At 38.7% G+C, this 15,587-nt stretch overlaps 1 protein-coding gene across 1 annotated transcript; it reads right to left on the bottom strand.

The window, feature by feature from the left end:
* Positions 1 to 624: 624 nt before the first annotated feature.
* Positions 625 to 10,738, bottom strand: LOC135688695 (cathepsin L-like peptidase). Its single transcript, XM_065205612.2, has 9 exons — positions 10,466 to 10,738; positions 8,559 to 8,731; positions 7,453 to 7,690; positions 6,551 to 6,752; positions 5,636 to 5,829; positions 3,737 to 3,828; positions 2,926 to 3,087; positions 1,915 to 2,110; positions 625 to 976 (listed from the first exon to the last, which is right to left on the bottom strand). Exons 1-9 carry the CDS (start codon positions 10,713 to 10,715, stop codon positions 792 to 794), a joined length of 1,692 nt encoding a protein of 563 aa, XP_065061684.2. The 5' UTR covers positions 10,716 to 10,738; the 3' UTR covers positions 625 to 791.
* Between the last annotated feature and the right edge of the window lie 4,849 nt (positions 10,739 to 15,587).

The raw sequence follows: 15,587 nt of genomic DNA, 5'->3' as shown, positions 1-15,587 counted from the left end.
ACCATGGAGCATGATCAAAAGTTCTGGTTCGTGCAACAGAAGTATCCAGTTGTTGTAGTCCAATAAATTTTTATACAAATTTTGGGCCACACAACACATTGCATCAGTCAACCTAAATTTCGATTATTCAAAGAAATCGTTTCATATAAGCCAGCTTACAATGAACTAAATGCGTACTGCCAACGTTTTCAGCTCCTTGTCCGTCGGTCATTTCTGGTAGGCGTTGGCATGCGCCCTATACAGAGCTCTAGAGTCGATGCTGGCATTAGCGTTTTCCCGTTGACGTTTGCGTCTTGAACTTGACGTTTTGACTATGACGACTTGACGTTTGCGTCTTGACCTTGACGTCTTGTCCATGACGTCTTGCCATTGAGATCTTGATGCTGAAGTTTTGACGTTGGCATTTTGACGTTTGCGTTTGACGTTGAAAATCTGAAAATCCGGATGTATGTCTTAGCTGGGCGTGAACTTTGCTCTTCTCGTCTGATTTGCCAATAATTCTCACAAATTTCAATACTTCTTATGAGAAGTTGTTATATGCCGTAGCACCAAACCATCGGCTGCATGGGGGCGCTGGATTCAAATATCAGAAAGATTTAATAGAACAGAAAATGAAAATCTATGTTTGTTAGAAATAATATTTGATTGCGATTGATAGAAATAATTTTCATCAAAATCAATTTATACATTGAGACAAAAAGTATAAATTCAATTCAATTGAAGAATGTTTCAATTCGGTACATTAAACTCATGATCGTAATGTTTGCAGCTCTCAGCATAACATGTCACTTTTACATTGTGACAAAAGTAGCTGCCGTTGCTACTCCACAGTTATTGTCTTTTTGAGACATCAAGACGTAGCCATCATTTCCCCAATATGTGGACCAAGAGTTCTTTATCAGCCAGTACGGCTCCCCATTCAGCACTCCGTATCCGACAGCAAGAACCGCGTGGTCCAGCGAGTCGGGAGTGTTACCTGAAATACAACTATCTGAATTTTACCGCGCGTCATTATTATTAACGTACATTTGTCTGTGATTTATGAATAGATCTGTCATCTGCAACAACGTTACAACTTTCCCACTTTGTATGCCTGCTTTTGGAATGCTCTTTTGATAATAGATAAAAGAGCCATCTTCTTGTCGGTTCTTATTGGCTGCCCGTCAAACCCATTTAAACGACTAGCTTTATAGAGCACCCACGCTCCTCAAATATACAGTGACAAGAACATGGGACGTGCTTTCCTTATAACTTTATCTTGGTGAACTACTGTAAACCCTTATATTGCCCCCTTCCGCTTCGTATAAGCCCCTACGCAATATGCCCCCGCCTTGTTAGTATACTTATATGCCTCAATCCTAGAATAACCCCCTTGAAACGGTAGAAGATGGCTTTTTTGCCTGATTGTTCTTTTCATGGAAACAACACATTCACATTAAGATTCAAAGCGATACTACCTAACCCTGGAACCAAAGCAAAACTTGATCAGCTGTTTAAAGACACATATGTTAGAAATTCGAATTCTCGACATGCGTAACGTCTATAATGCTTTTTAGTAGATTTAAATTTCCTAAGTAGTTTTTGAATTTGAAAAAAAATCTAAATAGTAGCATATCCTTTTCTAGAGCGGACCCATATATTGTTATGTATTACCTTTGATACAGAAAAGATGTTAGTTATCATATTTAAAGATCGACATATTTGTGTTTTATTAAAATAAGTAAAGGGACCTGGATCTCTTTCATGTTTTGTTCATCTTTTGATGAAATGAAACCTGTTACGTTTATAATGGGGGTCAAAAATAAATTGCAAATGGTAAAAATAAATTGTTAAGGGTAAATGATTGTTAGGATTTCTATACGTGAAAAAGATAATGGAAAAAAATAATCGTAATGGAAAGTATTAGCTACGTACCGCACTTTGGCTCGTAATAAACGCCGTGTGAATAGAAAGATAGTGATAAATGAGAGGCGTCAATTCCAACTGATACTGGCCCTTTCATTGCTATCGCCTCTTTCAATTGGTTCATGTCCCCGGAAGTGATGTTTACGTATCCAGTCAGCTTTGCACCAATCACAACTTCTTTATTGTTGAAATGACAATACCCATTCTAGAAAAAGATATGAATCTTCTGTTTCAATCAAACACAATGCGGCAAATTTCTATCTACGAGGTTTTATTTTTGACAGATTTTTAGACACTGTTAGAAACTTTGAACATATAATCCGTACATGTGTTCTTTGAATTTTGTGACATTTTTGCTTAATTGCTGTTCTGTGAGGGTGTTTATTCCTGTGCCCTATTGACCCTAGCAAGGATACTGAATACATGATTCTGATACATGATTCTAAGATCTGACCTCCTAATCATCCTTTGGATAATGGGAATTATCTGCTCCCATAATCCTTTGCAAAATCAGTATACCAAGAGTACTGTAGTTACTTTATCTCAAAAGCTTACGACTATGATTATTTTTAAATTCTGTACAACCGATTTACGCTGTTGACGTGATAATGTATCTACTCTATAGTTATATAAAGTATGGCTGATAGTATTAAAGACCAACTGTCAACCAGAAAAAATCTCTATAATTTACAGGGTCTTCTCTCGTTTTTCATCTTGTTTGTCTGTGTCAGAAAATAATTTTGCGTAGCGTCACTCTGTTTACAAACAAACGTAGAATGCATCCTGCCGTTTGACCACGTGACAAATTTCGATTTCTCCTATGCGGTGGTTCATTTCTGTTTTCATTATGGGTAAGTCGGATTTTTCAAAAGTGGGGCAATTTCTTCTGATCCTAAGAAATCTGAGTTATGCACGTATGACAGTATGCATGTGCTTTTCACTAATTTCCATGTTATGTTAGATTCTGCATACCTCCGCAGGTACTTTTGATCAGCAACACCCCTTTTGGAAGACACTTACCGCTCCAAGGTAGCCGCCATAACTGTCCTCTGTCGCTAAACCACCGTGCTTCATAATCCACTGGTACGATCTGAAGTCTTCACCCCCGTCACATCCATTATTCCCAAAGCCCCATGAGCAATCGACAAGATTTTGTTGAGACAACCGCACCAGTTTTCCAGTCTAGAATAAAAATTATATTAGTTTGACACATGCGGCATCGTGCTGTTTGAGTTTTGGGTTGAAGGCAAAAGTCTGAATTTTTTAATATTATAGAGGTGTATACGATTTGTAGGAGTCGATAAACAACCTTTTTGCCTAAACAATAATTTAAAATATTTACAACCTGGTCGAATAACTTCATTGCTTGGGGAACATTGAGATTTCAATCCCCTCTTTTTCTGTCAGGTTTTTCATTCCCATGATTGATTTCATATCTAATTCTATATTCCCTGTATGCAGCAAACTAAACAAGCATTTTTGAGAATCTCTTGGTCTTAACATTGTCACAGTTCTTTGTCTAGTGGCTCAGTGGTTAAAGCGCTTGCTGGATCATCGTAGTTCATCGAGAATAAACTTCTTTTCTATTGACTATGACGGAACGTGGTGACTTCGAATCTAGCTAGGGAAGTTAGAAGCAGCAAAGGATGGAATTGGCAACCCTGCCTACAATCGTCCACAAAAATTGCGAGACTGCTTTTCATTCCCACCTCGCAATAATGTCAAAGTCTGTTTGGCGTATTTTACCAAAAAGAAAACCTATCGAAATTAGATAAAACAACATTAATTTTGGAGTCAAAGTTTCCCATTATGTGTCAGTCAAAGGTATTACCTTTAGAAATAGAGCACCTTCTATTGTCCCTGTTGTTCCAAAACTCCAACATGAGCCGCAAACAGCTTGGTCCTTCACAGGTGTAACGGCCCCTACGGGTTGAAAAAACTGAATATTTAAATGCCATAATTCAAAATACCTAAGACGCAATTAGAAAGGGTCTGGTGAATCAATCAATTATCTATTTTTGTAGATAATCTCCCAAGGTCCTGACTAATGGTCTGTTATTTCTATCAGTTTCAACAAGGCAAAAAACACAAAACCGATAGCTTCTCTCTCCGTCGCAAGGATGAGAAAAGCTTTGAAAAGGGGTGTCCTCTGAGTATCCATCCTTCTTCTTACGTATGTTATCGTACCAAGTGGTTCTATAGCCCATTTGAAAATGCTATCAGCGATTGCAGAACACATTGTTATCCATCCTGTGCACATCTTTCTAAAAATGTATCATTAAGCCCCGTTCAAACGCTCTCGACTTTTCACTCGACTACTCTAGATTTTTGTCGAGAGTAAAAGTCGAGAGCGTTTGAACACCTTGTTGAGAGCAGTCGAGCGAAGTCGAGAGCAGTCGAAAGCAGTCGAGCGAAGTTTGAACACGTTTAAAAAAGTCGAGCGGAGTCACACAACATTCCTATTGTTCAAGGTGTTGTTCAGCGTTGTCGAGAGCGTTTGAACACCTTGCTCAACAAAGTCGAGCGTGCGCATGCGTTCTTCTGATTTTCTGATTTTGCCCGCCAAAACACAAAACAGCGAAGTTCGTATTGTTGCAATCGAAATAGAGGACGAATCATTCACAGTTTACAGCATTGTCTTTCTGCCTTCTCAAGAATTCGGTTTAGGAGAAAGTGACAGTGAAAATGGCGATGACAGTCTGGAGGATCTTGACGAGAGCGCAAAAACTGTCCTCCTCCAGCTGTTGTACAAATCAAAAAGAAAAACGAAAGCCTCTTGCGAAATCCGGAAGAAATCACCAAAGACTGAGTCGAAAGGGAAAAATGGACTCACGAAGAAATGGACTCAACGAAGCGCCAAGTTGTCAGTATGCTTTCACAGCATCTTGCCACTTCGCAGGAGGGATTTTATAATCAAACAGAAATCGAGTGAAAAGTCGAGAGCGTTTGAACACCCCCCGCTCGACTACACTCAACACTGCTCGACAACGCTCAACAAAAATCGAGAGTAGTCGAGTGAAAGTCGAGGGCGTTTGAACAAGGCTTTAGCTATGAAATGATTAGCCTAGTTAAGTCTCTTGAAAAAACGGCTGTTCTTTCATAAATTTATCAAAGACTCAATTTTTAAAATAAAATTCAGCACATTTTACACGTTTACTTTTTGTGGGAAGTGGTAAAAACATGCAAAAAAGGCCTAAATCTTGCTACGAGGCACGTTTGTTGTGATATGAATATGACAACAAACGTTCTTGAATTCTCATTGGCTAATGAGGTATGGAGAATGTTGATCGCTCAGCCAACCAAGATTTGATCCATTCAAGAGAATAACCTCATATGATAATATTCATTATCTGTTATGCTGATTCTCGTATCCAGTGCTAGGCAGAACATTACGAAGCTTTTATTAAAATAGCAGACATTCAAAGAGAAAGAATTTTAACGCACATGAATGTTTGTTTTTTTGTCGACAGTTCTGGTATATCAAGATGCTTGTTCTTGCCCCTGCTATAGGAAACTGGTCGCAATTGGACTAGAAAGCGTGATGGTCTGTCTCATTGAGGAAACCAATAAAGACGAAAGAAACTGACGTGCCACACGAAAACCCGACCCTTTTTCTGAAAAGGTTGTCAGAACTTAGCGTTTATGTACCGAGGAAGAATAAACACAATTCTGTGCTCTGCTTGTGCACTGACCTTTGCAAATGCCTCGTTTGCAAAAAGAAAGAACTTACCACGCAGCCTCCAGTTCATTGTTTCTGGGATTTCATGAGGCTTCAGTACTGGCTTGAATTCTTTGCCCCCGTTGTATTTGCCATCAGATTTCTTTTTCCCACGCAACTTGCGCAGTTCATTGGGGGTTTGATCAGCGAGGTGGTTGACTTTTACTTTGTAGGTTAGTCCTTTACGGTTTGTGGAATGAATGAACCTTGAAGAAAAATCCCAGAAACAAATGGTGATCATACGGTAAAAAAGGGGAAGATGTCGATGAAAAGAAGAAGAATCGATTTGCCATGCCCAAACCAAACCTTTTTGGTTTTTTTTTCAGAGAAAGCAGTTCGAGTCTAACTTCTCCATACTTATGCAGCCATCCACTAAAATTGCTCTTTTGAAAAAGTAATAGTGAAAGCAATTGGCCTGCTAGCAACGCAGGGTTACTGAAACTTCCTTCCCCCTACAATCATATTATCAAGTGTGCTTACAAAGCCAAATTTTCTCTAGGCCCCCTAGAATTTTTATCTTTTGCCGTATGTCCCTGGTATGTTGCTTCTTTGCCCCTTTTTGATAAGAGCTTTGGAATAAATTGTAAGTGTTGCTTTTTTACATTCGCTTGTTTACAAAAAACACTGCTAACACATTTTGTCTGTCAAAAATAGATCAAATATTTAACTTTCTGTGCATCTCTTTCTACTTGTACATACACTGTTCTATAAACTAGCATAGTTGAATGAAGTCAGGGATAGCTAGTTTCCAACTCGCTACTCCTTATAGTCAATGATATTCAAATATTCATGAAATTTGATAAAAAGAGAAATACCTTTAGATAGTGACCTCTTCTTTGTTGATGTGGTATAGATCACGTGACCAGTACTTACCGATGTTATTACTCAAATAATATTGCTAAATAACCATATTCGAAAGTAGCTCACCTCAGATTGTGCCTGAAAATGTGCAATCTTTTATGATATTCATCGATTCCCTGGTTTATATAATCCTTCTTGTATTTTGTTGTGAAATCGCTGAACATAGGATGCAGATGCTCATCGTTGGTTGGATGAATGAATTCTTGCATCGGATTGACTACAATGTTTGCCTCGTGACCCGGTCCAGGGAAACCCCCGCACTCGATATCTAAAATGATGCAGTCACAAAAAACGCTCTGGAATAGCTATTGTTACCGCTAGGTGCAAGCTGAAATCTACTGCTATAGGCAGGTTAACTACAATAAAACCTCCAAACAACGGAGGACTAAGAGCAAAGTCCATATAAAGTGACTAAGTATTATGCAAAAAAACTAGTTACAAGATAACCACAGGTTTTCCTTCCCTGCACATTTGTTCTCGTCCTGTGGCGTTGTTATGGTAATGATTTTCTATTTGGTAACGATATCGTGCTTTTTGTGGCGCCTGCCCCTTCCATTCGTCGTTACCCAAAACCTGGAAAGGTCCAACATGGAACAAGTCAGGGAATATTTTATTGAATTTCTTCAGGTCAAGGAAAAGTCAGGGAAACTTTTCAGGCAATCTGCCTTTTTGGATTAATAAACGTTTTTTATCTTTATCAAGGTCAATTTTTTATCTGTGCTGTGACCTATCTTCATAGGCAAGATTTATGATAAAAAGGGCATAGAAGCAGCAAATCATTTGTTGTTGGAAAAACATGGAGGGGGCATGTGCTCCCAAACCCCTTCCGAAACCCCCTCCCAAACCTTCTCCCAAATCCTATGCCATTTTCTATTGAATTTGGAGAAAAACCGGTACTTCCTTACTCTTTACGAACACTGGTTAATTATTATGTATGTAAGTATGGACTATGACATGAGCAAACGCACCTTTGATCGGAACATCGAACACCGTATCATTGTATTCAGTCATGTAGGAATCATACGTTATCTTATAATCATCATAATGTGAGCCGTATAGCGAATCGAAGCCAAGCATCTCATAGTAGACTGGAGATCGTGCAGTTTTCGTGACGTATACAGTATACGTGTTCACTTTGCTGCCCATCTCGTTGACCAGACGCCAGCTTTCCACGTACTGTCCTTTGTAACTAACCATGCCTGTGAACTAGATGAAAAATGGAAATAGGAAAGCGTCACGACACAACACAGGTACAACAGTGCCCTTGGTCTGTTGCGATAAACAGTAGAAAAGGGTAATGAGCGGGAGGCGCACTAGCGTAGCCACTCTGGTTTTATTTGGAGGGCAAAGGCAGCTTGAGTGAGGGGAAAATTGGAGTCCACACCTTTTGAAACGCCGGAAAATGCTCTTTTTTAAAAAAAATTTGCCATTGGGGGGGGGCGTCCCGTTCGCTACGGCACTTGGGAAGAGGGGTATTAAGGCTCTGGCACACAGAGTATCAGAACAATCAACAGCTTTAAAGGAGGAACTAATCAAGACTGCACGTTACGTTTAGGGAGAACAAGTTAAGAAATCCAGATGTCAAAATGGTATACTGAGTGGCCAGTTTTTTTGGTAGGCCTATTAAAATGAATTTCTAGAGAAATCATGTTGGATCATTTGTGTCATGAAGTTTTAAGGCAAATTTATCTTAAATCTTTGGAGTATTTGGCTTTATTTCATGTCAATTCTGAAAAATTTGCAGTTAAATATAAAGTGGCCCCATCTATAACACATAATTGGAATATTTTTCGGCATATGACCACGGACCGTTTTCACCCGACTGCATGGCACCATGCAAGTCTATGAACAGTAGAGAGATATACAGTACAAACCTCATGTATTATGAGACTAGAAATGTATTACCCCTGCCTTTAAACCCCAGCCCACTGTCCCCCGGCTCATAATCTTGTGGGTATCTCGATTTAGTGTGGTACACCCCTCCTTCTGTTCGTATGAAGAGATAGCAAAATTTGATGCTAGCAGTTAGTGATATTCAATCAAAGTTTCCAAACTTGCCTTCGTTTTTACAAACCTGAAAGTTGCCTGTATCTGGTAGCGATGCTTGTGGCGTTACTTTTCCTTCCTTTGTTCCATTTATTTGAAAACATGACTTCTTGTTGACTACTTTTTCGTCTGTCATTGGTGATAGTTTGAAAATCTGTCCGAAGTCTCCTTTGTCACTTCTCTGTATAACGGCATCCATTCCTGGAATTTATTCATAAATTGTATATACTATCTCCCTGTGACAGTTGATACACTAAGATGCCTAATAAACCTCGTCCATCCAACCCCCCTTTTTCCCCGCTTAATAATTTCTGCCTAGGGCCGGTGCAATATGCGTTTTGGTACCCTATGCAAAAGTGTAACATTGTGAAACGCAATGTGTTTCAAATCAAGTGATTTCATCGTAGTGCGATATTATGACAAATTATAATTAATAAATAGAACACAATGCTTTTTTTTGTTTAAAATTTCACACTTTTTAATCAAGAAAACTTTGGAGTCGCCATTAATGTTGTACTTTTTTGCATAAACTTAACAAGGGAAATCACAGCACCGCTTCTTGTTAGTACCTCCTTGTTAGAAATAGTTCGATTGTTCTTTACATTCTGAACATTATGAATCAGAACATTTGTGTTCCCAGACCAGGTCGCATGCTAAATTCCACCATTTGTTTCAGTTCCCTGTCTTTTAAAAGTTTAGGTACGTTTTTGTATAAGCAAAATTGTTATGCGTTTCTGTACCAGGACCGTTTTGCATGCTAAATTCCACCATTCGTTTTGGTACCCTATTGTTTAAGTGCTTGGGTACGATTTTGCATAACCAAAATTGCCATGCGTTTGAGTACCCGGACCGAAATGAATAAGGTTACCGAAACGCATATGACACCGGCGCCACCATTTCTAAACCTAAGGGGCCAGCAGTGTAAAGAAATTATTCCTAGCCCCCGTTGTTCCAAAAATGTTTGCTGATGTCGTTTTACTGTTGATTTAGGCTTAGTGTATTCGTTTGTAAACTACAGGTCTATCTGTATATAAATTAGTGCTCATTTAAAACTTTAAAAGCGTGGGGGTCATCGCATGGCCCCCTTTGCGCGGGCCTTGCTGTGACATTTGCCATTCTTAGTTGCCTGTAGTAGACGCCTCTACCCTGCTTATTGATTTTTTAAAAATTTCCAACTCCTTCGCTTTAATAGGGGTGCCCCCCTTTTATTACTTATTTAGGCATTGACCTTGGAGTTTCACCTGAAAAATTTTTTTTCACAAGTTCTATATATCTTGTTATGGCTCTAAAACTTTTCTTCTATCAAGGCCTCTGACGACGGGGGCTGGGGGCATGCCCCTACTTTTTTGCAAAACAATATAGTTTTTTCAAAATTTTCAAAATTTTTAAAAACTTTTCAACCTGTTTCGGAGCCCATGTTTATTGTCAATTGATGCTCTCCTTTGCCTTTTGCATCTTTAAAACATAGCAACTTTCTTAACACAATCCCGTCCTTGAGATTCCGATCCCCTGTCTTTAACCCTCTCTATTGGGCAGGTTAGATAAAGCTGTTGCCCCTTGAGGAGAAATTACCAACCATGTGATCCTGTTATTTTATCAAAGCCATTATTATTCAAAGAGATTTCTGAGCATTATCAAATTACCATGAATATATGCTGAACAATTCTTAGGACAGGGATACGATTTGCATTCGTGAGGCAAATGACTCCATTAAAATCTTTGGTGGAAATCTCACTGTTGTATTTGTAAAGCCCTAGAAATCCTTTCTTTCGTGGAAATCTTTCCTATGCTACTTGCAAAAGTGAATTGCCCTTCGTTTGCAACGTAACACACATGGCAGAATACACCCAAAGCGTACTTATGAACCTGTTTGCTCGATTATGATTCCTGTCAATTCTCAAATACCCTATGTTTTTTATGAATTAAGATTGATACCTCCATAAAAGTCTATCCTGCTTCGGTTTTTGACTCCATCAAACCATGCCGCAAATGGCTCCTCAATCTGTGCATACGGCAGCCTTAGAACACCTGTCACTGCATACCTGACACCCCAGAATGGAGGAGTTAGGGGTGCATTATCCTCAGTTCTGGTAGGCACCCCAAAAACTGACGATGCCTGAGCAATGAGCAAAACAAACCAAATTTTTGGCATCTTCGTCGCTTCAGCTTGTCGCATTTCTATCATGGCTGACTATCAGTCAAAAGTATTGTTTTCTTGATAAACACATGAGGTGGTCATGTGATTCTCGAGGTATAGACACTTCCGGGTTAGGACCTTTCGTGCAGAACTATTGAATTGTGATTTAATGACGTCATACCTCGCAATAATTTTTAACTTTGAACACATATCCAGAAAGTGGATCATGAAATGCTACTTATTGTGCAAATCCAGCTAAATCCTTTACAAATGTGTTTTTCATCATACCTTCCACACTCCCACCACTCTGCTTCCACCTAGCGAAATAAATTTTAATTTGTTATTAACACTCTTTGTTCTACACTCTTTTTTGTAAGAGCACAACCCCATAATTGGTCAACAGAAGTTCAGAACAAATAAGAACAAGCTGAGGCTGAGCTACTATAAAATGTAATTTTGAACAATGTCAATGTTTCATTTCAAAAACGAAACGTTTTTTGCCATCTAGGGGTGCCATCGGTGAATTTTCAAACTTGTCGGCAAATAGGGGATGTCTCACTCGCTTTGTTGGCAACAAGGCCTGAACACCTCACTAGAGTGCAATAGCTAGCAATTACACTGTCTACTATCGAATAATTAAGGGGGAAAATTAAGAACAATCTAGCCACGGATTTTCGAAAAAATTGATATATACGGGTGTATGGATTCATGCATACTTGGCAAGCTACGGCAGAGTTGGCGCCAGAAATTATCCGACAGAGGGGCTGGAGCTTCCGACAGGGGGCTAAAATGACTAAAATAAGCAGTTTTCGTACGTTATTTTGTCAAATTTGCTCCGACAATAACCTAAAATTTCCTCCGTTGGGGAGGCTAGATGCTTCCGACGAAGGGGCTATAGCCCCCCTAGCCCTCCCCTGGCGCCACCACTGAGCTACGGTGGTATCCTTCCGTAAGATTTTGCTTGTAAAACATTAATTTTGTGTTTAAAACGGTGATTAAACAATACGAAAGCCACTTTTTAGGTCATTGGCTGAATATTTTTCCTCAAAACAAATGCTCAATGCGAGTGTAAAACTGCTGGCACGTGACTCGGTATGAACACCACACGATGAAAAACAGCACTGTTTACGATACCTTGTATACCAGAGCCGCATAAATTCGAGCGTGGAAATTAGAAGATACGAGTGGAAAATGGGGGAATGTTCGAAATTGCGCTGCTCTGGTACCTAGGTACCCGGAGTTCCTGAGCGTCAAGTGGGGGCGATGAGGAAACATGGCGTTGAGGGAGAGTGCAGAGGAAGAGAGGAGAGATCATTCTCCGTTGTAATACTTTTTTTTGCGTGGTTACCAGAATCTGCGTGGGCTACTGCATCAGGGCAAGATGCATTATGCCAAACGCTGCGTCACATGACGACAACATCAAATCATTCTCACAACTGCTTTGAAGATGAATATAACTTTGAGGAGGAAAATTTGGGATTATACCCACGCATGCGCAAATACAAAAGTAACATGAAATGTTTCAGGTAGTCTACAATCTTTTTGTGTTCCTCTTCCGTTCAGACGTTCATCTTCCGTTTTTATTGAAGGAAACCACTTTATTTTGGACAAGAATCGAAAATAATGAGCCCACGCAGAAAAATTGGAAATGTGAAGTTTCAATTTATCTGCGTGGCCTACCTCATCTGCCCCTTGTCTAAGTCTACAACTTGTCACTGTTCTTAATGCTTCAAATCGATGAGAACTATCGTATTATCAACGTTTTTGATGAAAAATTGCTATATTTTGGACAAGAATCGAAAATAATGAGCCCACGCAGAAAAATTGGAAATGTGAAGTTTCAATTTATCTGCGTGGCCTACCTTATCTGCCCCCTGTCTAAGTCTACAACTTGTCACTGTTCTTAATGCTTCAAATCGATGAGAACTATCGTATTATCAACGTTTTTGATAAAAAGTTGCTATATTTTGGACAAGAATCGAAAATAATGAGCCCACGCAGAAAAATTGGAAATGTGAAGTTTCAATTTATCTGCGTGGCCTACCTCATCTGCCCCTTGTCTAAGTCTACAACTTGTCACTGTTCTTAATGCTTCAAATCGATGAGAACTATCGTATTATCAACGTTTTTGATGAAAAATTGCTATATTTTGGACAAGAATCGAAAATAATGAGCCCACGCAGAAAAATTGGAAATGTGAAGTTTCAATTTATCTGCGTGGCCTACCTTATCTGCCCCCTGTCTAAGTCTACAACTTGTCACTGTTCTTAATGCTTCAAATCGATGAGAACTATCGTATTATCAACGTTTTTGATAAAAAGTTGCTATATTTTGGACAAGAATCGAAAATAATGAGCCCACGCAGAAAAATTGGAAATGTGAAGTTTCAATTTATCTGCGTGGCCTACCTCATCTGCCCCTTGTCTAAGTCTACAACTTGTCACTGTTCTTAATGCTTCAAATCGATGAGAACTATCCTATTATCAATGTTTTTGATAAAAAGTTGCTATATTTTGGACAAGAATCGAAAATAATGAGCCCACGCAGAAAAATTGGAAATGTAAAGTTTCAATTTATCTGCGTGGCCTACCTTACCTGCCCCCTGTCTAAGTCTTCAAGTTGTCACTGTTCTTAATGCTTCAAATCGATAAGAACTATCGTATCATCAACGTTTTTGATAAAAAGTTGCTATATTTTGGACAAGAATCGAAAATAATGAGCCCACGCAGAAAAATTGGAAATGTGAAGTTTCAATTTATCTGCGTGGCCTACCTTATCTGCCCCCTGTCTAAGTCTACAAGTTGTCACTGTTCTTAATGCTTCAAATCGATGAGAACTATCCTATTATCAATGTTTTTGATAAAAAGTTGCTATATATTGGACAAGAATCGAAAATAATGAGCCCACGCAGAAAAATTGGAAATGTAAAGTTTCAATTTATCTGCGTGGCCTACCTTACCTGCCCCCTGTCTAAGTCTTCAAGTTGTCACTGTTCTTAATGCTTCAAATCGATAAGAACTATCGTATCATCAACGTTTTTGATAAAAAGTTGCTATATTTTGGACAAGAATCGAAAATAATGAGCCCACGCAGAAAAATTGGAAATGTGAAGTTTCAATTTATCTGCGTGGCCTACCTCATCTGCCCCTTGTCCAAGTCTACAACTTGTCACTGTTCTTAATGCTTCAAATCGATGAGAACTATCCTATTATCAATGTTTTTGATAAAAAGTTGCTATATTTTGGACAAGAATCGAAAATAAAGAGCCCACGCAGAAAAATTGGAAATGTGAAGTTTCAATTTATCTGCGTGGCCTACCTTATCTGCCCCCCTGTCTAAGTCTACAAGTTGTCACTGTTCTTAATGCTTCAAATCGATGAGAACTATCGTATTATCAACGATTTTGATAAAAAATTGCTATATTTTGGACAAGAATCGAAAATAATGAGCCCACGCAGGAAAATTGGAAATGTGAAGTTTCAATTTATCTGCGTGGCCTACCTTATCTGCCCCTTGTCCAAGTCTACAACTTGTCACTGTTCTTAATGCTTCAAATCGATGAGAACTATCGTATTATCAACGTTTTTGATAAAAAGTTGCTATATTTTGGAAAAGAATCGAAAATAATGAGCCCACGCAGAAAAATTGGAAATGTGAAGTTTCAATTTATCTGCGTGGCCTACCTCATCTGCCCCTTGTCTAAGTCTACAACTTGTCACTGTTCTTAATGCTTCAAATCGATGAGAACTATCCTATTATCAATGTTTTTGATAAAAAGTTGCTATATTTTGGACAAGAATCGAAAATAATGAGCCCACGCAGAAAAATTGGAAATGTAAAGTTTCAATTTATCTGCGTGGCCTACCTTACCTGCCCCCTGTCTAAGTCTTCAAGTTGTCACTGTTCTTAATGCTTCAAATCGATAAGAACTATCGTATCATCAACGTTTTTGATAAAAAGTTGCTATATTTTGGACAAGAATCGAAAATAATGAGCCCACGCAGAAAAATTGGAAATGTGAAGTTTCAATTTATCTGCGTGGCCTACCTTATCTGCCCCCTGTCTAAGTCTACAAGTTGTCACTGTTCTTAATGCTTCAAATCGATGAGAACTATCCTATTATCAATGTTTTTGATAAAAAGTTGCTATATATTGGACAAGAATCGAAAATAATGAGCCCACGCAGAAAAATTGGAAATGTAAAGTTTCAATTTATCTGCGTGGCCTACCTTACCTGCCCCCTGTCTAAGTCTTCAAGTTGTCACTGTTCTTAATGCTTCAAATCGATAAGAACTATCGTATCATCAACGTTTTTGATAAAAAGTTGCTATATTTTGGACAAGAATCGAAAATAATGAGCCCACGCAGAAAAATTGGAAATGTGAAGTTTCAATTTATCTGCGTGGCCTACCTCATCTGCCCCTTGTCCAAGTCTACAACTTGTCACTGTTCTTAATGCTTCAAATCGATGAGAACTATCCTATTATCAATGTTTTTGATAAAAAGTTGCTATATTTTGGACAAGAATCGAAAATAAAGAGCCCACGCAGAAAAATTGGAAATGTGAAGTTTCAATTTATCTGCGTGGCCTACCTTATCTGCCCCCCTGTCTAAGTCTACAAGTTGTCACTGTTCTTAATGCTTCAAATCGATGAGAACTATCGTATTATCAACGATTTTGATAAAAAATTGCTATATTTTGGACAAGAATCGAAAATAATGAGCCCACGCAGGAAAATTGGAAATGTGAAGTTTCAATTTATCTGCGTGGCCTACCTTATCTGCCCCTTGTCCAAGTCTACAACTTGTCACTGTTCTTAATGCTTCAAATCGATGAGAACTATCGTATTATCAACGTTTTTGATGAAAAATTGCTATATTTTGGACAAGAATCGAAAATAATGAGCCCACGCAGAAAAA

This window comes from Rhopilema esculentum, chromosome 9 (assembly GCF_057945365.1).
Source record: "Rhopilema esculentum isolate cy_ngs chromosome 9, ASM5794536v1, whole genome shotgun sequence".
NCBI lineage: Eukaryota > Metazoa > Cnidaria > Scyphozoa > Rhizostomeae > Rhizostomatidae > Rhopilema > Rhopilema esculentum.
The sequence above is the reverse complement of the archived record's forward strand: the minus strand, read 5'-3'. Positions and strand labels throughout refer to the sequence as shown.